At 49.3% G+C, this 21,049-nt stretch overlaps 1 protein-coding gene across 4 annotated transcripts; it reads left to right on the forward strand.

Moving 5' to 3' along the window:
* The first annotated feature begins 1,993 nt into the window (after positions 1-1,993).
* Positions 1,994-20,036, forward strand: med24 (mediator complex subunit 24). Of its 4 annotated transcripts, none has more exons than XM_088623201.1 (26): positions 1,994-2,137; positions 3,374-3,541; positions 4,121-4,203; positions 4,361-4,399; positions 4,673-4,746; positions 5,322-5,542; positions 5,785-5,896; positions 6,421-6,571; positions 7,163-7,276; positions 8,245-8,292; positions 8,518-8,600; positions 9,059-9,145; positions 9,376-9,487; positions 10,039-10,181; positions 10,671-10,708; positions 10,827-10,909; positions 11,815-11,993; positions 12,229-12,328; positions 12,561-12,745; positions 13,701-13,965; positions 14,656-14,837; positions 15,505-15,598; positions 15,930-16,029; positions 18,247-18,327; positions 18,815-18,963; positions 19,555-20,036. In XM_088623201.1, exons 2-26 carry the CDS (start codon positions 3,412-3,414, stop codon positions 19,669-19,671), a joined length of 2,970 nt encoding a protein of 989 aa, XP_088479327.1. In that variant the 5' UTR covers positions 1,994-2,137; positions 3,374-3,411; the 3' UTR covers positions 19,672-20,036. The 4 variants fall into 4 exon arrangements, with proteins under 4 accessions (XP_088479327.1, XP_088479326.1, XP_088479328.1 ...); XM_088623200.1 differs by having other exon boundaries at positions 1,999-2,138; positions 3,367-3,541; XM_088623202.1 differs by having other exon boundaries at positions 1,999-2,138; positions 3,367-3,541; positions 9,388-9,487.
* The last annotated feature ends 1,013 nt before the right edge of the window (positions 20,037-21,049 follow it).

Below are 21,049 nucleotides of genomic sequence, written 5' to 3' on the forward strand. Positions count from 1 at the left end.
ATGGCCAGAATTCTACCACGGCAGCGGTCCTCATAGAGCTGTTTAATCTCGGTGAGACCGCAGCCGATGATCTTCTGGGCCATATTGACCATTCTCTGCAGTGCCTTTCTTTCTCGCGAAGAGGTGTTGCCATACCACACGGTGATCCCGTTGGTGAGGACGCTCTCGATAGTGCAGCGGTAGAAGTTCACCAACACATGTGTTGGCATCCCCCATCGCTTGAGGCACCTCAAGAAATAAAGGCGCTGCTGAGCCTTCTTCATGATAGAGTCAGTGTTCACAGTCCAGGTTAGATCTTTAGAGATGTGAATTCCCAAAAACCTAAAGCTGGTGACTGTTTCCACTTCCGTTCCATCAATACTGAGTGGGCTGTGAGTGTGTGGCCTGTGTCTCCGAAAGTCCACTATTAGCTCTTTCGTTTTCTTTATGTTCAAGTCCAGGTTATTGCTATGACACCACCTAAGCAGCTGTACAACTTCATCCCTGTAAGTGGACTCTACCCTATTTGGTTTTAGGGTAGATAAACCAAACAATATCCTGATTAAACCCTGTAATTGAATTCTAATTCCTTGAGTTTACATCATACAGAAGCACTTCACATGCTGGAGGACCATCTACTGTAAGTCAGAGGTTCCCACACTGCTGGTTTTCATTCCAGATTTTCACTGCAATATTTGCTTCTTATTTTCAGTCGCAATTTCATTTCACTTACAACATACACTGGCTAACGCTGCAGCATGTTTAAGAGCTGGGAGCAAACGCTTCAAATGAGTCTGATTATTATTAAGGAACAAGTAATAGGTTTATTCCATGCTGAAAAAAAGAAGAAAGAGAACACAACGTTTCGGCCGTGGAGCCTTCTTCAGGTGTCACCTGAGAAACGTTGTGTTCTCTTCTTTTTTTCAGCATGGAATAAACCTATTACTTGTTCCTTTGCAGCCTACGCATGCTGACGCAGCTACCCACCTGATAATTATTAGGTCAGCGAAGGATTTGATTGTGTAACTGGAACACCGACCAGCAGGTCTGGGGGTCACCAGGACTGGGACGGGGAACTGCTGCTCTAGGACGTGGACTGCAGGACTGTCATTCTGCACCAGCTGCCCGACTGCGCCGATCAGGCAGAGAGGTGAGAAACAGCTTCACCAGTAGGTGTCGTCGCGGTAGGGCTGCCTAGAAAAACTCTTTGTGCCTTTTTTTCCCCCCCAGTCTTGTAATTATGATCCTAAGTTTCATCTCACAGCTATCAAAATACAAGTAGAACATCAGCACACATCCATCACTCCTACAGTCGAAATGTGTCTCTTTTCTTTTCCTTTCAGCATAAGTAAACCTTTGCCTTCTATACCTCAAATATGATCAGGTTGACAAGCACTACAACTCCCACAATCCCTTACAGCCGGTTTGCGTTTTAACCTATTAGGCGATTGCATAGTGGCTGGTCGAGCAACCAATCACAGTGAGAGCTTTGTACCTTTTTTTTTAGAAGAATGACATCAGAGGCGCGACATGGTCTTGGTTTACGTAACACAACCGCATTAAAAACTTGCTCCTTATCAAAGGTGGGTTTCTTCCAATTCCCCTATCCGTATAAATATATATATATATTTTAAGCTTTTATTGAGCATCAAATAATACATGTAACGGAGAAAAGGTTTCCAAAAAAGATCAAAATATAAGTGAACGAAAAAAACAACAACACGGTGCCAGGGTACTTTCAAATCAGAACGCAATAGTTTCATATTTTTACATAAATTGTGTGTGTGTGGGGGGGGGAGGGTTGCCTTTTTATTTTTTAGGTTTTTAAGGGAGTTTTAAGCAAAATTGCGATCATATAAGCTTTAAAGGTTCCCATCCCGAATAATTACTCCCATTGTACATATATAAATCAATAAAATATCAAATACAAGACTTTTATTGTCCCAAGGCTCAATTGTCTGCGCTTCACATCTCCCTGCCTGCAGGTTCAGCTGGAAGGAAATACGTAAAAAATAAATATCCCGTCGCCTGCAGAGCAAAGGAAGCCATGATCCTTTAATGCGGTTCTGACACATGAATCCGGACAGTCAGGCCAGTAGGAAGAGGGCTTGAATTGGTTTTGTTATGCTGGTTCGCTTTTATGCGTTAAATATTACAATGTAAGTATTGTATCATTTAGGTGATAATTAACTATATTCTGTATAGTTTCCAAAAAGCTTTACCGTTAGCACTTTGAACGCGATGCCTTTGTTGAGAATTTCACACATTTGACTAGACCGTTTCGGGAAAGGAGGTGACCCGCCTGTGAACACTTTTTTTCCCATATTCTTACTCTTGTTGTGGGGAAATTGTATAGTGTTCTTAAATATGGACCTTGTTTATTTGCCGACATCTCTACATTTGAGCAGTGTAGTATGTTTGAACGCTTCAAGGTTTGTGTAACCGCCCTATACCGCACTTTTAATTTATTTTCGTGGTTACATGGAGCCGTCGGAGAAATGGAAAATTGGACAGCCTGGGTTTATTTATAAAGTGTGTGATAAATCCCCTTTGGGTTCTTGAAACTCTACTCTCTCCCCACCTTTAGCTATCTTACAGTGAATAAACTGTGAGAGGCTGAGGCGAAACTGCCACTGAACTTTCTGGGGCAGAGTTTTACGCTGCAGTAATTGAAACATTTTCGCTGGCAATACATTTTCACAGTACAAAAACACTCACGCGTTTTCAGGCTTGTGTTGACAAGTGCCACCCCACTTGTGGAGGGATTTTATTACCGAAGTCTCCAGTGTTCCCGGATCTGACTTATCGTGAAGGGGAACGTGAACTACTCGAGAATCCTCTCAAGTTTAAGCGCCTCTACTTGCATTTTGAATTCTTTTTCGGGATATGTGCAGCGTCATTGTTCACACGTTGTAATTGGTTTGTGGTTGACGGTTAATACTGAATATCTGGGGCTTCCGAAGCAACGCAGTTGTTTCCAGTTAAACCCTGCGTTGTTTACACGGTATTTGTCTTGTGAGGCCTGCAGGTTGCTGTTCATAGCTCCTTCATGCCATGGCTGTGCTAAACTTTGCAGGTGGTTAATTAACTGTTAGACACCTGGACGTAAGATTGTAATTGTAAAGATCTGTGATCCGTTAAGACCTTGAAGGCTATTTTAGAAATGAATGTATTGTGTTCTTTAATATAGACCTTGTTTATTTTCTGACAACTCTACATTTGAGCAGTCTAATATTTAATAAGGCAATAGTGATGGGAGACGGGTGAAACTCTCCATACCTAGATTGGGAATTTGCACAAATTGTGGTGTAAGAATGAAATATATAAAAGCACAAGTTGCTGGCCTGGAGTTGGCACAGCCAGAAATAGCCTGTGTGCTCTCCCCAGCGGCGTGTCGGCGTGTCGGTGTGACGGGGTGGTGCAGCGCACGAGATGAAGGTGGTGAATCTCAAGCAGGCCATCCTGCAGGCCTGGAAGGAGCGCTGGAGTGACTTTCAGTGGGCCATCAACATCAAGAAGAACTTCCCCAAGGGAGCTACCTGGGACTACCTCAACCTGGCTGGTCAGTCGTGCCTCTGTGTGTGTTCCCGTCGCTGACTGTCTTGATGTCCTTTACGTCTCGTTAGGGCATTAGGACCCACACATACCGCAGGGTGAGCGCTCCCTACCAGTCCCACTCACACCTCTTCCAGCAGCAACCTTAGTTTTTCCCAGGAGGTCTCCCATCCAGGTACTGACCAGGCTCACACCTGCTGAGCTTCAGTGGGTTGCAGGGTGATACAGCAGATGGCTCTATGCTTGCTTGTTGATGAGGGATGGTGAAAGTTACAGCTACTGGATGTCTGCACATCTCTGCCCAGCTCCAAGCCAAGGTGATCTGGTGGGTGATGGAGCCACTTAATTGTGGGTGGTAATAGTAAACAAACAACAGTGATATATTTTGTTAATTCTTGCAGCTTGGACAAGAAACACTGCACCTATGACTAACTTTTTCTATTACATTGTGCCCCTTGAGGAGCATGCAGTATGTGTGGTATAGTCGCTTTGTTGAATGGAGTTTCAGGTCTGGACACAGTCTAGTGGGTTCTTCTTTGGGCGTTCTGATGCGTCATACTGGGTATTTGTTGTCCCCTGTGTGCAGAAGCTCTCCTGGAGCAGGCCATGATTGGACTGTCGCCCAACCCTCTCATCCTGTCCTACCTGAAGTACGCCATCAGTTCGCAGGTACAGTGCCAGGAGTACAGGGTGGATTGGGGGTTTAATGGAGGGATTTTTGGTTTGAGACATGCTTTGATCTGTGGGTCAGAGTGGTGAGGCGATATTGACATTGACATTGATATAGACAGTAAAATTAACTCTCGTCATCTTATTTCTCCCCTAGATGGTTTCCTATTCCAGCATTTTGACAGCTGTTAGTAAGGTGGGTATATGTTTTTTTTTTTATTGCCAAAGCAAAACATCTGCAGTGTGCATTAGTTAATATAAATCACATTTCTACTGTACTTGGATAATAGATATTCCACGGTGTTCTTTTTAATTAATTCCCAAAAAGTTAAAAAGTTAATGCATTCTGCAGCTGTAGATCCCGGTGATGTTTAATAAGACAGGTGTCCTCTGCTTCTGTTCTCAATCTGTTTGGAAGCTGGGCACGTGACTGACCCTCACCACCCTGTTTATTCTGATTGGTCCCCAGTTTGACGATTTCTCCCGGGAGCTCTGCGTCAAGTCCCTGCTGGAGATAATGGACATGTTCTCCCATCAGCTCAGGTAGGCGAGGAATTACCCCACATTGCGAATAACATACTGATAGGTCAACGGAGGTCATATTCTTCGCAGAGTGGATCAGGCTGCCCAGCTGTGTTGCGGATGTGTGGATCAGTCCCGGCCTGTATTGCCTGTGTGTGTGGAGCTTGCATGGTCCTTGCTGGTTTCCTGGTTCTCCGGTTTCCACCCGCTTCCCAAAAGCTGTGCAAGTGAGGCTTCACTGTCCCCCAGGGTTTTGATCCCTTGGTGAAAGGCGATTGGGCTCCCTGTCTCACTACCTGTCCGTGGGCAAATCTCTTCCTTGCTACCAGTCTGCGCCAGGGGTGGGGGCACTGGTGTCGTCTGTCCAGGAGCCAGGGGACGGTCCCCCCAAGAGGTGAAGTCGGGCTAAACTGTAGGGCTCCCCAAGGGACCCTTACCCAGTCCTGATTATGGGCGGAGGCAGGCACAGCCTGACGGATCAGCGCTGGTGTTATGGAAAGCGTGTGGCTGTGCCATCACCCCCCCCCCCCCCGCCCCAGTAACTGAGCATCTCGTTTGTGCACCTCTTGTCTTACGCTCCTTCTCTCCCCCCCCAGCTGCCACGGCAAGGCGGAGGAGTGCATCGGGCTGTGCCGCTCCCTGCTGGCCGCGCTGGTGTGGCTGCTGCAGGGCTGCGCCTGGTACAGCGCGCGGCTGCGCGAGCAGGGGGAGCAGGCGGGGGAGGCCAGCCTGCGGGCCTGCGTGGACCGGCTGGAGGGGCTCCTGCGGGGCACCAAGAACCGGGCCCTGATCCACATCGCCCGGCTGGAGGAGCAGGGTCAGTGCCCCGCTCAGGGGGTTAGGGGACTGTTTTTTTTTTTTAGATATGCTGTGACAAACCATTTGCACACCACAGTCGCCACAAGCTCTCATCACAAATGCAGCATTCTTTTGTCCGTTAGCGGTGCAGTTTCTGTCATGAGCGCAGGAATCTGACATTCCAGAAACAGGCACACAGCCACTGTAGAAGCAAACTGAGACCACGGTCTTGTCCCGCCCTCCCCTGGTTGTGATTGACAGCCTCCTGGACCAATGTGGAGCAGGCGGTGATCCGAGTGACGGAGAACCTCAACAGTTTGACCAATCAGGTGCTGAGGAGCAAGCTGGAGGAGTGCCTGTCATTGGTGAAGAGGTGAGCGCAGGGCGGGGTCGTGGTGATGATATTGTCTCTTGAGATCAGTGTACCCGGTAACCTGTGAAAGAAATCATTTCCACACAGATCAAGACTGGCCTACTCAAATAAACCTTATTTATGCAGGCTGCTGTAGCCTTTGATCTGTGCCATGCTTTCTCGCGGTGCAGCATTTCTTCAATGTCACGAGAGCCTTCAAGAAGGAACCTTACCTCATTACCTGTAAGATGGGGAGGTGTTATATAAGACAGGGGTTCCCCATACCTCAAGGGGACGTCTTATCATGTACAGGGGTTCTTCATACTTCAAGAGGGTGGTGTTATATATAACGTAAGGGGGCATCTCATACCTCAAGCTCAATGGGTTCTGACCTTATTCTGTCTGTAAGCTCATGACAGTTGTGTATGCGGGGTGTGAAGACAGTTGTATGAGTCCTGACCCCTCCTCCTTCTGTCCATCTTTTCTCCTCTTTTCTTTCCCGGCCCCTTCCCTGGTTCCTACTTGTCTCCGCCCCTCTCCCCCAGTATCCCCCTGATGCTGGTGGTGCAGGCCGAGCCCCCCCAGCGCACCTCCTTCCCCTCGGTGCACACCCTGGTCATGCTGGAGGGCACCATGAACCTGACCGGGGAGACGCAGCCCCTGGTGGAGCAGCTCATGATGATCAAGAGGATGCAGGTGAGCGGGGGGTGCCGGCCCCGCCCCCTCCCGCAGCGGGCGTCTCGGTGATTGTGCTGTAAGATTCAGACTCCCTGAGGGTGACATGCAGAGGCACCGGCTCCCCACTGCGAGGAGGAGAGCGCCGCCACGCAGACTGGAGTCAGACTCGAGGTCTCGACGGCCGCACAGGGGCAGGCAAGTGTGTGGGAAGGAGATGAGGGCTCCATTGGCAAGGTGCACCTGTTGGCATCGCTGTGGTCCGGCTGTAAAAGCGCTTAGGCGCCCAGCGTTCTGAATGAGTTAGTGCTCTGTGAGGACAAGCTTTTCTTTTTTGGGAACTGTAAGTCTCGTGCCTTTGCTTTTTGAGCTGAACCCCTCATGGGAGCAAGCCTGTGAATATTATTGCACCTTTTACATGGGTGACCAGGAGATGTCCAACACGTGGTTTATATATATATATATGTGTGTGTGGGTGTGTGGTTTTTAGCACTGACGGTTCTTGCAGCTCCAGTGTAAGTCCCCGTGGAAGCAGGCGTGAGGTTAGGGTAGCAACGGCGAGGGGCTTGCCGGGATTAACCCTGTGTGTGTGTTTGCTGCCCACCCCCCCAGCGGATCCCCTCGCCCCTGTTCGTGCTGGAGATCTGGAAGGCCTGCTTCACCGGGCTGATCGAGTCGCCGGAGGGCACCGAGGAGCTGAAGTGGACCGCCTTCACCTTCCTCAAGGTGGGCAATGGGACAGGGGTGGTGCACCCCCTTTCTGCCAGCGCTCCTGCAGAGCTCTGCAGTTGCCCTTTAAGCAGCGCAGGTTCTTTTGCAAACCTTTAAGGATTGATTGGTTTTTGCCAACCTGCATTTTAGTTTCTATTTTATGCTTTGCATGACTACCACGGTAAAACATATTATGGCAACATGATGGCATGGTAGTAAGCATTGCTGTCTCACAGCACCAGGGCCCTGGGTTCAGTTCCTGGGGTGGAGTGTGTATGTTCTTCCCATGGGTTTTCTCTGGGTGCTCTGGTTTCCTCCCACTGTCCAAAGACATGCTGGTAGGGATGCTGGCTGCTGGGAGAGTTGGTGTGAGGTGTGGTGTGTCTGAGTGTCTGCCCTGTGATGGACTGACATCCTGTCCAGGGCGTACCCCAGCTCCTGCCCATTGCTTGCCCAGATGGGCTCTGGCTCACCTGCAACCCTGAACTGGTGAAAGTGGGTAGAAAATGGATGGATGGTAATGTATAGTATGGCTGAGTCATGTGAATGCTTGCAGGCGACTTGCGCTGAGTGCTGATAAAGACCAGCGCTAGCACCTGCCTGTTATTTCATGTTAAAGAATGTTGGGCACTGTAATTAAAATATTAAGACTCCTATAAGTTGCATTGTCTCATTTATTAATTGCACGTGTTGTTACTGACACCTCAGAGCTGAAATGTGTGTGAATCAAACCAAAGCTTCCTCACTGAGGCCAGTAAAAGTAATAAGAACATAAGAGGCATCTGTACATGAGAGGAAGCATTGCAGCAAAATAGGTTATTGATCTGAGGATTTGCTCAGTCTTTTCTTGAAGGAAGCCTGGGATTGAACTTCAGTAACATGACTCTGTAGTCTGTCTGTATTTGCCCTCTGCCTGCAGACCTACATTCACATGTGTGTGTCCCTCATTGTGGTTTTACCAAACTGCTGTTACTGTTCCACAGATCCCCCAGGTACTCCTCCGGCTGAAGAAGTATCCTCAGGGAGAGAAGGTATTCATCCGTCTGTCGCTCTTACTCTGCATGTCTGCCGGGGCCTCCAGGCTCCAGTCTGCCGTGTGTCTGTTTGCAGGGAGGTCCTTCCTGTTCCTGTTGCTCATGCCTGATGGTGCTTAACAAAGCCTGCTTCTGATTGCCCAGTGCTGCAGTGTGCGCCTGTCCCAGAAGCCCTCTTCCAGCTGTCTGTGTTTGAAAGCACCTGTCTGTTCTGTCTGCCAGGACTTCATGGAGGATGTGAACATTGCCTTTGAGTACCTGCTGAAGCTCACCCCACTGCTGGACAAGGCGGACCAGAGGTGCAAGTAGGTGCCCCAGGGAGGGGGGTGGGGGTGGGGGGGCATTTTCTCCCAGCTGCTCACAAGGGTTTTTAAGGTGCCCTGGTGTAGTAGGTTGAACTGTGCACAGGGTTGTGTTCATCATTTCATTTTTTTAATGTGCATTTTATTTATTCTAAGCGTAGATTTTGAATATGAGCAAACCCATCTTGGGTTTTTATTAGTTCAATGGGCTAACAAACCTGGGAAACCTGCGTCAGGGTGCCGTACCTTTTAGGGAGGTTCTGACGTCAGAAACGGTGATGATCGGGGGGGGGGGGAAGACTTACAGTCTACAGATACCTCCAGATTAGGCACCCTTTCAGCCACAGGCGCAGATCCCGATCCACAGCGCCACCGTTCCGCCCCCTCCTAATCGAACCTTCTCCTAGTCTGCATAAGTCCTGCAGCTGCCCGCTGGCGGTGACGCATCTCCTGTCTTGCAGCTGTGACTGTATCGAGCTGCTGCTGCAGGAGTGCAGGAAGCTGGGCCTGCTGTCCGAGGCCAACACTTCGAACCTCAGCACCAAGCGGTACGTAGCATCGGTCAGCTCCCTGTGTGCGTCATCCAGAGAGAGCGCCGCTCTGGAGCGAGGAGCTGACCCCTTTCATTCTTCCTCTTCCTCTCTTTTATTTTCCTTTCCGCCTCCCTCCCTCGCTTTGCTTTCCTTTCCTGCCGCTCCTGGTCTCCCTCCCCGCGTTCTGCTCTCTCTCTCCCCCCCTCCGGTCCCCCTGTCCTTCTCCACGCTGAATTTTTCTTCAGGGCTGTGGACAGGGAGCACGCCCCACGGTTAAAGACGGCCGAAAACGCCAACATCCAGCCCAATCCTGGGCTCATCCTGCGCGCGGAGCCCACCGTGACCAACATCCTCAAGGTACCGCTGGCCGGGATGCCTGCATGCTTGTCCTCTCCCCTGCAGCCCAGCAGACAGGGCCTTACTTCAGAAGATGGGCTGTTTAATACTCCACTTACGAACTGGGTGGTGTGAACAGTGTCATTACCATGGAGCGAATTGGATTCTGCTCCTGTTTTATCAACGTGTTGTTGACAAAAGGCAAGTGGTTCTCCTTTGGGAAGGCTTTGTAAATTGAAGATTTTTTGGGGGATCGCGTATTAAAATGTCTCCAGGCACTCCACTGCTCAGCCTGCCTAACGGACCACCACAACCTGAACCCATCTGGTGGAACAGGCTGCTATTTTTGCTCATTTTTCACTTGCTCTTCATGTGCTTTATGCTTATTTCACAAGCTACCCTGGTTTTACATTGGTCTGTAAGCCTTTCTGGCTACTTTTGAAAGGATGTGGTTGCATGAGGAACTGAAAGATGCTGCTGACAGCGTCTGGTACCCACTCCTGTCTCATAACTCTCTCTCTGACCTCCACGCCAACCTCCTTGCCTCCCTCTTTCTTCCTGTCCTTATGCAGACAGTAGATGCTGATCACTCCAAGTCCCCGGAAGGGCTGCTGGGAGTGCTGGGTCACATGCTCTCTGGGAAGAGTCTGGATCTGCTCTTGGCCGCTGCAGCCGCAACAGGGAAACTCAAGTCATTTGCCAGGAAGTTCATCAAGTGAGAGCCTGTGCCATACACCGCAAAACACAGTACAGCAGGGCACAGCTCTGTGAAACTGTACACTCCAGCATGATGTAGCAAAATACAGCACAAGCAAACACAGTACCTTATAGTACCACAGAAAATGACATCACAGCACAGCAATAAGGAGGCGTGATGGAGCGAGAGACGAAGCAATACAGCACAACACCCAACCAAACAACCCCTCCACAGAAAACCCTGAAATCCTGAAATACTCAGGTGCAACATGACGCCAGTCAGATCATTGCATCTTATTATCGCATCATTGTGCAGGGACAGCCACTGCCTGAGCATCCCTGCATAGGAGGGGAGACCCCGTCTCTGAGAAGGGAAACGGGCAGGTGGCGAAGGAGTGGAGGCTGCAGTAGGATTGGGACAAACAGGGGAGAACCTCAGAGCCTGAATGGAGAGTTAGAATGTTTTCAGTGGTGGTCTCTAACACGGCTTTTTTTCTTTGTCCTCTAGGCTGAATGAGTTTCCCAAGCACATCAGCGGTGAAGGATGTAAGTGTCACGCTGGCTGTGATGGCGATGCCTCAGAGTGTGTGAAGGAAACTGGTGGCTTGTAGCTTGAGGCTGTTTTGAATGACGCCCTCCTCTCCCTCTGTGTTTTTCTCCCCAGCGAAGCCAGCCTCCGTGCGTGCCCTGCTGTTCGACATTTCCTTCCTCATGCTGTGCCACGTGGTCCAGACCTATGGCTCGGAGGTCAGCACTCTCGGGTGGCACAGTGGGTGAACTGCACTGCGGCGCTCTGCCCTGTGGTGCAGATCTATTAGGAGTTACTAATACAGAAAGGGGCTTTAACAGGGTTTTCTGTGTGGCTCTGCCCTCGAATATTGAACTAGCAGAAACAAGCATGACTGAACTGATCGTCTCATTCATAGAAATGGGGGGTATGTGTTGCAGTTGCCCATTCTTCAGTGCATCTGCACTGCATCTGTTCCTGCAGCTCTTTTGCTGTCCACCCTCAATGCACTATCACTATTAGAGTAAAAGGCTTTCTCAATGGTTATTTGCTTTTACCATTTGCACCACTAGGTGTCACTGTGTACCAGTGTATGTCGCTTTCTCTCAATCTGCGGTTAAATCTTCATGCTCTCTACTTCCCTTGATAGCAGAATCTCCCAGTTTCGGACTCCTCTGGCTGGAGAGGTTTCCCACTAATCCACAATTAAAGGAGTCTTTTGGCACGACTGATAAGTTACAGTGTTGTCGAAGCGGATACAGTTAACGCTCACAGTAAGAACATATTACTGGACATGTGACATCCTGCTGTGACAGGAGACCACACACTGGGAGTTTCCTCCCCCAGCAGGATTGGAAGCTCTTCTGCTTCTGGCAGCTGTGGGAATTTGTTGATTAGATTATTTTAGGGAAGAAAGGTTGTCTGTTCTTCGCCACTATTTCTTGCTGTGCTGCAGGCAGTGCCTCTGTTGGACACTAGCTGGCACTGTTTGTCAAGTTTGTCACTCTGTATACGAGTCCTCTTGCTGCATTTCGTCTTGGGGGAGTCTGCTCTTTAGCGAATGCCAGCTGAACCGTCTGCACACCCTCTTACTCTCTTGCTCTCTTGCTCTCCCTGCTCCTCATCCTCCCCTCTCCCGCCCCAGGTGATCCTGTCGGACCCCAGCCCCTCGGGGGAGACGCCCTTCTTCGAGACCTGGCTGCAGACCTGCATGCCGGAGGACGGGAAGATCCTGAACCCCGACCACCCCTGCTTCCGGCCCGAGCCGGGGAAAGTGGAGAACCTGGTGGCCCTCCTCAACAACTCTTCGGAGATGAAGCTCGTGTGAGTGCACGCCCCTCCGCCGGCAGGCAAGAGTAATCGCTCCAGAGCGGCTTCCCCTCGTCGCACAGCGGCAACAGCACTCGGGGGGGGGAGCCCCGGCGCAGAGCCCTCCTGCACAGTCGGTCCACTCCTGTCCCCACCCCTCAATCTACCCTTACCCTAGACTGACTTCATACTGGCCCGATGTGTCTGACTGCAGTTTCCTCCTTTCTTTCATTCTTCCCGTGTCTGCCAGTCAGATGAAGTGGCACGAAATCTGCCTCAGCACGCCCGCGGCCATCCTGGAGGTGCTGAACGCCTGGGAGAATGGCGTGCTGACTGTGGAGTCCGTACAGGTCTGCTCGTGTGTGTGTGTGCGTCCCACAGCCCCCGACTCTGTGGTCCTGTGAGAGAATGGCAAGCTGGCATGAACCCCCCCCCCCCCCCAAGCGATGATCTGAGGATCTTGGCTTAGCTGTCTGCTGATAGCCATCTCCTCCACCCGTCGCACAGTGTGGTCATCAGCCTGGGTGCGAGTGTGTGCTCGTCTGTTGATCCAACTGTCTTCCCCCCCCGTCCCTGGAGCAGAAGATCACCGACAACATCAAGGGGAAGGTGTGCAGCATGGCGATCTGCGCTGTGGCCTGGCTGGTGGCCCACGTGAGAATGCTGGGCCTGGACGAGAGGGAGAAGCCCCAGACCATGATCCGGCAGCTGATGACGCCTCTCTACGGACACTCTGCGGAGAACACCCTGCAGTTCTACAACGAGCGGTAGGGGACGTCGTTGCTCTTAAAATCATCTCCTGTCCCCCCGCCCCACACACACACACACACACACACACACACACACACACACACACACACAGCTCTCTGCCTCATTTCCCTGTGCCATGGTTTTAAAAATACCGCTTTCTCTGCCACTGTTCATATTCCTTCCCCATCCCTCTTTTCTATGTGGGACACTGGTTTAAGGCCACTCGCGGGCGGAGCGGTGGCTCTGTGGCTCAGGATCTGTGCCTGTGGCCGGAAGGTTGCCGGTTCGAATCCAGTGGCTGGCAGAGGAATCCTACTCCGTTGGGCCCCTGAGCAAGGCCCTTCACCCCAACTGATCCAGGGGCGCTGTATAAATGGCTGACCCTGCGCTCTGACCCCAAGCTTTTCTCCCTGTCTGTGTGTCTCATGGAGAGCAAGTTGGGGTCTGCGTAAAGACAAATTGCAAATACAAGAGATTGTATATGGCCAATAAAGTGAGCTTATCTTATCTTATCTGGTTTCCAACCTAGGCAGAATAGCAGTGGTCAATGGTTATTTATTCAGAGGTAACGGAAGAAGTTTGTGTGCTGGAGCATTTGGAGCAGTACCTCTGAAGTCACAACTGACTGAGGAAACACTTTAAATAAAAGTCTAAATGAGCAAGCAGATTATTATTATTATTATTAATAATAATATTATTATGATTATTTAAGTCGGGCATTTAGGAGTGGCGATGTAAGGACCAGCTGGCATGAGGCCCAGGAGACAGAGTTCCTCCAGGACCAGTGCTGGGAATTGCTATTTTTCCGCTTTGCCGCCACCTCCCCATCTCTCTCTGTCTCCGTTTCCAGTGCCGGAGCATTTACCCATTCCTAAGACACGAAGCCTGTGTCCCCCCCCTCCTGTCTCTCTCTCTTTTATTTTTTCTCCCTTTCTGTCTCGTGAGGTGTCTTGTCTTTCCCTCTCCCCTCAGGGTGGTGATCATGAGCTCCATCCTGGAGCACATGTGCGCGGACGTCTTCCAGCAGACCGGCGTGGTGCTGCGGCCGCCCATGGAGGGCCTGGAGCCTGTCCCTTACCGGAACCTGCTGGCCCCCCGCGAGCCCATCCGCGCCGCCCTGAGCCACCAGTTCTCGGAGGTGCTGCAGCGAGGCTGGGTGGACAGCCAGGCCCTGCACCTCTTTGAGAGCCTCTTGCACATGGGGGGGGTCTTCTGGTTCACCAACAACTTGGTCAAGGTCAGTCAGTGCGTGGATCACATGGTGCAGGTAGAGAGACCATGTCAATGCACTTCACTGTGACCTCCTCTCCTACAGCCTTTAGCTTATACTTCAGGTGAAGGACTCTTATTCCTAAACTTTATGAGCGGCCTGCGCCATTTTCAGCCTGGATTTCAGTCTCAAAGCCAGACTAAGTGTGTAATAGTCCATAGCAAACTCTTTCATTCAATTAATTGTTAAAGCTTGTAACACAAATACAGTACAGAAAATGTCGGATGTTGAAGAAATGCATACTTCTGTTGATACAACATTTTTGCAAAGTGCAGTCTGGTTGTATGTTTTAAGCAGTACAGCTCAAATAAAATGGACCGCAAAATATATCCCAGGTGGACAATACTTGGCAACAAAGGAAAGGTTCACTGCATGCTTAAAAACAGAATGGAGAGATGGAGAGACTCAGCAGTTCGGCTGTGGAGCCTTCTTCAGCTGTGAGCAGGCTGTGCAACCAAAAGCTGATAAGGTAGCAGTGAGTTTCATAAAAACCACTATAAAAACTTTTATGAAGCTGGTTGTGTGCTCTTGTTCCTGATATAGAGTTCCAGTGTCTGTCTCAACAACCTGGGCCTTTAACAGATGTTTATTAATGTGTGTGTTGTTGTGTGTTGTGTGTTGTGTGTTTCTGCAATGTGCATGTACTCGTGTCCCCAGGAGCTGCTGAGGGGGACCCGGCAGGAGTGGGTGATGTGTGCGGTGGAGCTTCTGTACAGTATCTTCTGCCTGGACATGCAGCAGATCACTCTCACCCTCCTGGGGCAGATCCTGCCCAGCCTGCTCACGGACTCGGCGCGCTGGCACAGCCTGGCAGACCCCCCGGGCAAGGCCCTGGCCAAGTAAGGCACCGTGACGACCCTCGCTGCTGCTGTCGCAAAACACAAGGCCTTCTTGGGGGCAGGGCGCGGGAGAGACACGCGTCCGCCCTAGATCAGCGCTTCGGGAAGGGTCGCCTAAACATAAAAATGGGGCGAGCACAGAACTAGAGCCATCCTGAAAGTTGCAGAGAATTCATTAAACTCTGTACTTCAGGGTTAGCAATGAAACAAGAACTGGGAGTCAGAATTAGGAATTAAAAGGGATTGTATTTAGCCCGAGCGCGACCCTTACCAGGAAAAGCGGAGTAAAAATGGATGGATGGGTTTAGCCCTAGGAAGCATATTTTTACTCCCGGCTGAGGTGAGATACTCTGACTAATAAGCTGCTAGCATGGATGAGACAAATGATCTCCCCTTTTCCTTACCTTCATTATGGTCTGGGACTGTACAGGAGCGTCCAACCTAAGGCTTACAGCAATTAATAAAATTAGTGCACAAAATCCTGCGATGGGCTGGCTTCCCGTCCAGGGTGCGCCCTGCCTTGTGCCCACTGCTTGATGGGATAGGCTCCAGCCACCCCGTGACGCTGGATTGGGAGAAACAGAGAGTGCACACAGTGTTTTTCTCCCGCATGTCGTGGGACGGGAGCAGGCTGTGGGGTCCGCGCTCTGACGCGTTCTGTTTGCAGGCTGGCGGTCTGGTGTGCGCTCAGCTCCTACTCGACCCACCACAAAGGCCAGGCCTCCGCGCGGCAGCGCAAGAGACAGCGAGAGGACATCGAGGTGAGTCGCGCGCACGCGCGAGACGGCGGCGCCTTTTTCCTCATCGGCAGGTCGTCAACACGGAGTCTGAAGAAAGAAGGACGGATTTGGTCACAGATCTAGTGGGGAAAAAAAAAATGAAACTTGCCACTTCCCCCCAAAATGCTGGTTTTTGTTTTGATTTATTGTAGATGATGGTTTTAAAAAGAAAGGTTCAGTTCTTCCTCATTCATTGTGACCCTTGCTAAAAAGGATACTAGTAAGCACAGTCGTAATATCCCATGATGCGGCTGTTGTATTTTATGTGGTGGCGTTTCCGAAATGAACATTGGTGATCTCTCATTGGCTGCAGGATTACAACAGTCTGTTTCCATTGGACGACACGCAGCCCTCCAAGCTGATGCGTCTGCTGAGTTCCAATGAGGACGACCCAGTCATTCTTTCCAGCCCAGGTACACCGCATTCATCATTATCATCATCTTTTTAGGAACTTGATCATTTGAATAATTGTTCATTTGAACTTTATTCATGATAATAGGGATTCTTTTAAGATGTCAGTATAAGACATTCCTGGAAATGTACATCACTGATCTGCTTTGGACCAGTTTGAAAACAGCAAAATCTTACTGGTAATGGTAAAGTTGTGTGCGTTATTTCTAAGTAAACTACTACTAATGCAGTGAACAATTTCACTGTGACATGCTTTGATGAGAAATTCTGTGCATATCTGTTTATAAGTCAAACTCAAACTGTGCCTCACGAGTTTAGTGATACCTCATAGTGTGATGTAAATGGAAACTAATGGGAAATGGAAAGTGGGAGGCGTGTCTTTACACAAAGAGATGTAGGAGTCTGTTACAAGCTATTCACTCATGTTCTTGAACATCACGATCCTGGCCCGTTTCAAGAAATTCCTGGGTACGATCAAAATTAAGTAAGGCAGATGGGTTAAACATTTTTTTGGAAAATTATTTTTTCTCATGGCTAGCACATGGCACACTGACAGGGCAGGATTCATGTGGGCAGTCAATGTATGTAATGGACACAGCTCCTCATCGTATGATTTTCGATACGGCTTCTCAAGCAACTAATATTTTTAAGTGTGTTCACCAAACATAAGTGGTTTATGCATTTTAAATGTGGTGGATGGTCTGATTGTGACGGTCCTCCACATTTTACAATCCAGGAAAATGCCGCTACAAAACACTTGCCTGCTGTAGAAAATTCTGAACTTCATCCCAGATCTTGACTTGACTACCGAGGTGCAGTGCAATGGGCAGCAGACAGTCAGAGTAGTGGAAAACATTGTCCAGTTTGTGATTTAGGTTGCCCCACTGCAGCAGAGCAAGTCTACCGGTATAATCCTGCACTGGCCTGGCCAGCACCATAACAAAGCATGGCAAGAGGTGCCAGGCACTGTGCCTGCCTGTTGTTTAGAGAGGGGGAGACAGAAAGCCGACTCGGGCTGTTTGTTCTGAATGCTTGCCACATACCTGTCCATTAGCTAATCCACCGTTTCATGGAGCACAAAGGCTGCTCTTCCTCATGGGGGAAGGGGTTCTGCTTAGAATCGCAAACCTATCCTCGATTAGTATGACACTGGCAGGTGTTTGGAAGCCAGGGCGTCCAGAGAAAACCCAAGCAAGTGTGGTGTTGGTGAGGGGTGGGGAGGTAGTCCGGTCTTCTGCATATATACAAAAGTAATTACACATGATCTTCAGACTCATTTATTTGCACAGAGAAGTGTGATTTTATTATTCGGTTAATGACAATGCTACTTTGCATGGAAGAATTGTGTTGCATATATATTGCTAAATTATATGTATTAGGCAATATTCTTTACAAAGTATGGCGTTTAAATGGCGTATTATCTTGTTTAAAGGCATTTTTATTTCTCTTTGCCACTAATAGTCTTCCAGATTTGTCTTTTATAACCTGACATTTTTTTTCTTTAGAAATGGACAGCTAGCAGAGGGGGACGTATAGACCCCTGTACATATATACACATGTATAGACAGCTAGCAGAGGGAGCTAGACTGAGCCAAGTGAGACCTGCTCACACTTGATCTAGTCAGAAAGGCAGAAATCGAAATGGGTTTGCTTAGAAGATCCGGGTCGAATGGCCCTTATAAGAGCCGGGAAGTGCTCAGGCACTTTCTGGCTCCAGCACCAGGGCATTTTTAACAAGGGGAGAGGCTTCTTCTTGGTCTTTTGACTAAAATTGCCTTTCGCAACACTTCCTCTTGGTAAGCACGGGAAGCTCAGGCTCCTAATTAAACAATTACACAGTTACACTCTTGGGAAATCGAGACTCTTTCAGCTTTTCTCCCATGAAAAATGGGAAAGTTCCCTTTGATGTGAGCCTGTGTTCATGAGTTGCATCAGCCTGGAAAAAAAAGTACAGTGAGTGGGGGAAAAAGCCCGGGATTACTCCAACGCTAGATAAGTGTTCCTTTGACTTTCTTTGATCTATGTCTCCCCCTCCGATTTCTCAAAGTCTTTCTCTTTCCTTTTGCGTCTTCTTCCCTTTCACTGAGCCCTCCCCCCCACATTTTAAACTTCAAACGCAAGCCTTCCGTTTCCCTTCTCTCTGTCCTGACCCCCCCCTCCTCTTAGGGAAAGCTGCTTGCTGTGCGAGTCACTGACCTTCAGCCTCTGTCTTTCCACAGGGGACCGGTCCATGAGCAGCTCGCTGTCGGCCTCCCAGCTACACACTGTCAACATGAGAGACCCCCTCAACCGTGTGCTGGGTACGATCTGACTGACCCGTCCTGCCTGTCTGGGCACGTGCGGCGAGTGTAGCTGTGCATGCGTTTCCGTTTCCCTCAGGCCTGTGTTCCTCTGTTCACATCTGTCTCGTCTCTCTCTCTACCACCTAAGTGTCTCGGAGGTCAGTGTTAGGGGGCTGAGCCCACCCTTCCCTTTCTCATCTGCACCTTCGCTCTTCCCCTGCTCCTCCTCGTCACCCTCTCTGCTCCGTTCTCCTGTCCTCCTGTCCGCCCCGCCGTTTTCCTCTCTTCCCATCACTGGCCCTGGTCTTTGCGTCTCTCTGTCAGGACAGGAGCGGTGCACCCCAGTTCTAATCTGTCTGGAGAGAACGGCTCTGATGTGACCTGTTTGATAAGCGCAGCTGCAATTTAGCCATATTGCCGAGTTACGCGAGAGCAATATGCACCCTGCTAAGCTGGGGCAGCGCCACCTCCCCCATCTGTCTCATCTCTCCCCCTCTCTCTCCAGCGAACCTGTTCCTGCTGGTGTCGTCTATCCTGAGTTCGAAGACCGCGGGGCCGCACACGCAGTTCGTGCAGAGCTTCATGGAGGAGTGCGTGGAGTGCCTGGAGCAGGGCAGCCGCGGAAGCATCCTGCAGTTCATGCCCTTCACCATGGTGAGGCGCTCCTTGTTGGCGCACCCTGGCAGATGCGCTGCAGAGGCAGAGTTAGGAACTCAGGGTGCAGGGTAGTGATTTCCCTGCAAGGTGGAAGCGAAGTCTCTGTGAATCGTTCTTGCGGTAGTAAATGTGCCTTGTGTGTTAATCTCCCGTAATACAGGAGACATGTTATGTAAATATACAAAAAAACACATAGGTATAGGTGATTTTCTTTTACATTTTTCACTTAAGATGTTAATAATTTCAACCGGTGGTAAAGATGATCTAGTTCAGTAGCTCCCAATTCTAGTCTTAAAGACTCCTAGACCTTTTTGTTCCAGCTGAGCTCTGTTACATTATTGAAACCCTTAATTGATCTTATAATATCCTTATTATAACCTCGTTAATTGATTGCAGCTTAAATGTTTTGGCGACTTTAGATATTGTACTTTTAGAAGCAGATGACAATCTGCAGCTTTCAAGTAAGTGAAAACCCTGTGCCTGCCTGGTCTCTTTCCCTCTCTCACTTGTCCACACGTGCCCCAACCCTGTATCGCCCTCTCTATGTGGACTCTGGCTGACGTCTCTCTCATCTGCTTACCTGTGCAGGTGTCCGAGCTGGTGAAACTGACCGCCCTGGCAAAACCCAAGGTGGTACTGGCCATCACAGACCTGAGCCTGCCACTAGGGAGGAGAGTAGCCGCCAAGGCTATTGCGGCCCTATAGACACTCTGCGTAGCCCTGCAGGGGGCGCTGTGGCACTGTTCTGTTGCAGCACTACCACGGAAACATCCACATGCCAAAGTCTATTTAAACATCCCCGTGGACAACACATGTGGCAGCAGGGAGCTGGACACACTCCATGGGCACACTGTGTACTCCAATTTAGGCTGGGCTTGGTTCCAAAGGAATCCAGTTATTTGACGTTTCATCTTTGAGCGCAAGGGGCTCTGGGGAGACCAACAGCCTGTGCCCTGAAAATGAAAATGGACTGAGCTGTATTTGTTCACTTAAGCTACACGATGTAATAGCCTCGGAACCACAAAAACGGATTTGCGTTGTTTTGTTTTTTTTACTGGTTATAATGAAAATCAGTGCAAGCTGAACATTTGACCTTTGTGTTAAAGTTAAAGCGTAACGAATAAAAAAAAAAAAGTACCTTTATGCACGCTTTCTTACAAAGAGGTTGTCTTAGTTCCAGTCTTGTGTTGTAAGGAGCAGAGTGTTGTCTCATCCCGGAAGTGATGCACAGGAAGAGATGTGTTTTCCGAGGTTCAGAGTCTCCAGAAGGAAACCACATGCGTGTCATAGATGAGGCAACTCCAGCCACAGCCACAGGGGTCGCCGGATTCTTCTAGACCCCTCGTATTGTTAAACAGGTGAAGCACAGCGTTGTTGGTTAGGAACAGAAATTGTGACAAGAGCCCAGCGTGCCTCCCAGGTTTTTGTTACACACTTGAGTTTTAAAAAAAGAACGATTTTGCAATACTGTCCTGTATGTGTAAATGTTAAATTACCACTTTCTAAGAACTGGGAGCACTCATGAATTATTAAGCAATTAGTTTAAGTAATTCATTAAGCGTGTTCTTGCATTAAGGGAATTTAGAGAAGGTAATAATTTCCAAAGCACTTGTCGTTGATTGCGATAAAAGTGTCTCAAGCCTTTGGATATGGATGATTTCAGAGGTGACCTGTAAACCCTACTGGGATGGGGTTGTCCTAAACCAGCTGTTCCTCTGGATGAGTTTACAGATGTTGATTCCCATTTAAGTTGCTGTTTATATGAGGATAATGAGATATAGATGTAAATATATATGTATATCGTTGCACGTTTTAGCCAGTAGCTGAATCAGACTTCTGAGCAAAAGTACTTTTTCAGCAGAATGGAGATGCAGGTGGTGTGCAGTAGCCACAGAAATCCAGATTAAAACATTCTGAACCCAGGCGGTAATGTCAGTGATCAGGTCATGGATATCTGTCAATATTTGATCTCTGCGTTTCAACAAAGGCCTCTCTCCATCGGCAATTGAGGCCACATACAGTATAAATTCATTAATAAATTCTACCCAACCGCAGTTAGACTTCATCAGATACCTCTCTACTT

This window comes from Lepisosteus platostomus, chromosome 28 (assembly GCF_059453375.1).
Source record: "Lepisosteus platostomus isolate fLepPlt1 chromosome 28, fLepPlt1.hap1, whole genome shotgun sequence".
In the NCBI taxonomy this organism is placed as follows: domain Eukaryota; kingdom Metazoa; phylum Chordata; class Actinopteri; order Semionotiformes; family Lepisosteidae; genus Lepisosteus; species Lepisosteus platostomus.

Coding starts and splice junctions, on each gene's coding strand:
- med24 (XM_088623201.1), top strand. CDS start 3,412: ATGAAGGTGGTGAATCTCAAGCAGGCCATCCTGCAGGCCTGGAAGGAG. Junction 10,182..10,670: donor TTTGCCAGGAAGTTCATCAA/GTGAGAGCCTGT, acceptor TTTGTCCTCTAG/GCTGAATGAGTTTCCCAAGC. Junction 18,328..18,814: donor CCCCCTCAACCGTGTGCTGG/GTACGATCTGAC, acceptor CTCTCTCTCCAG/CGAACCTGTTCCTGCTGGTG.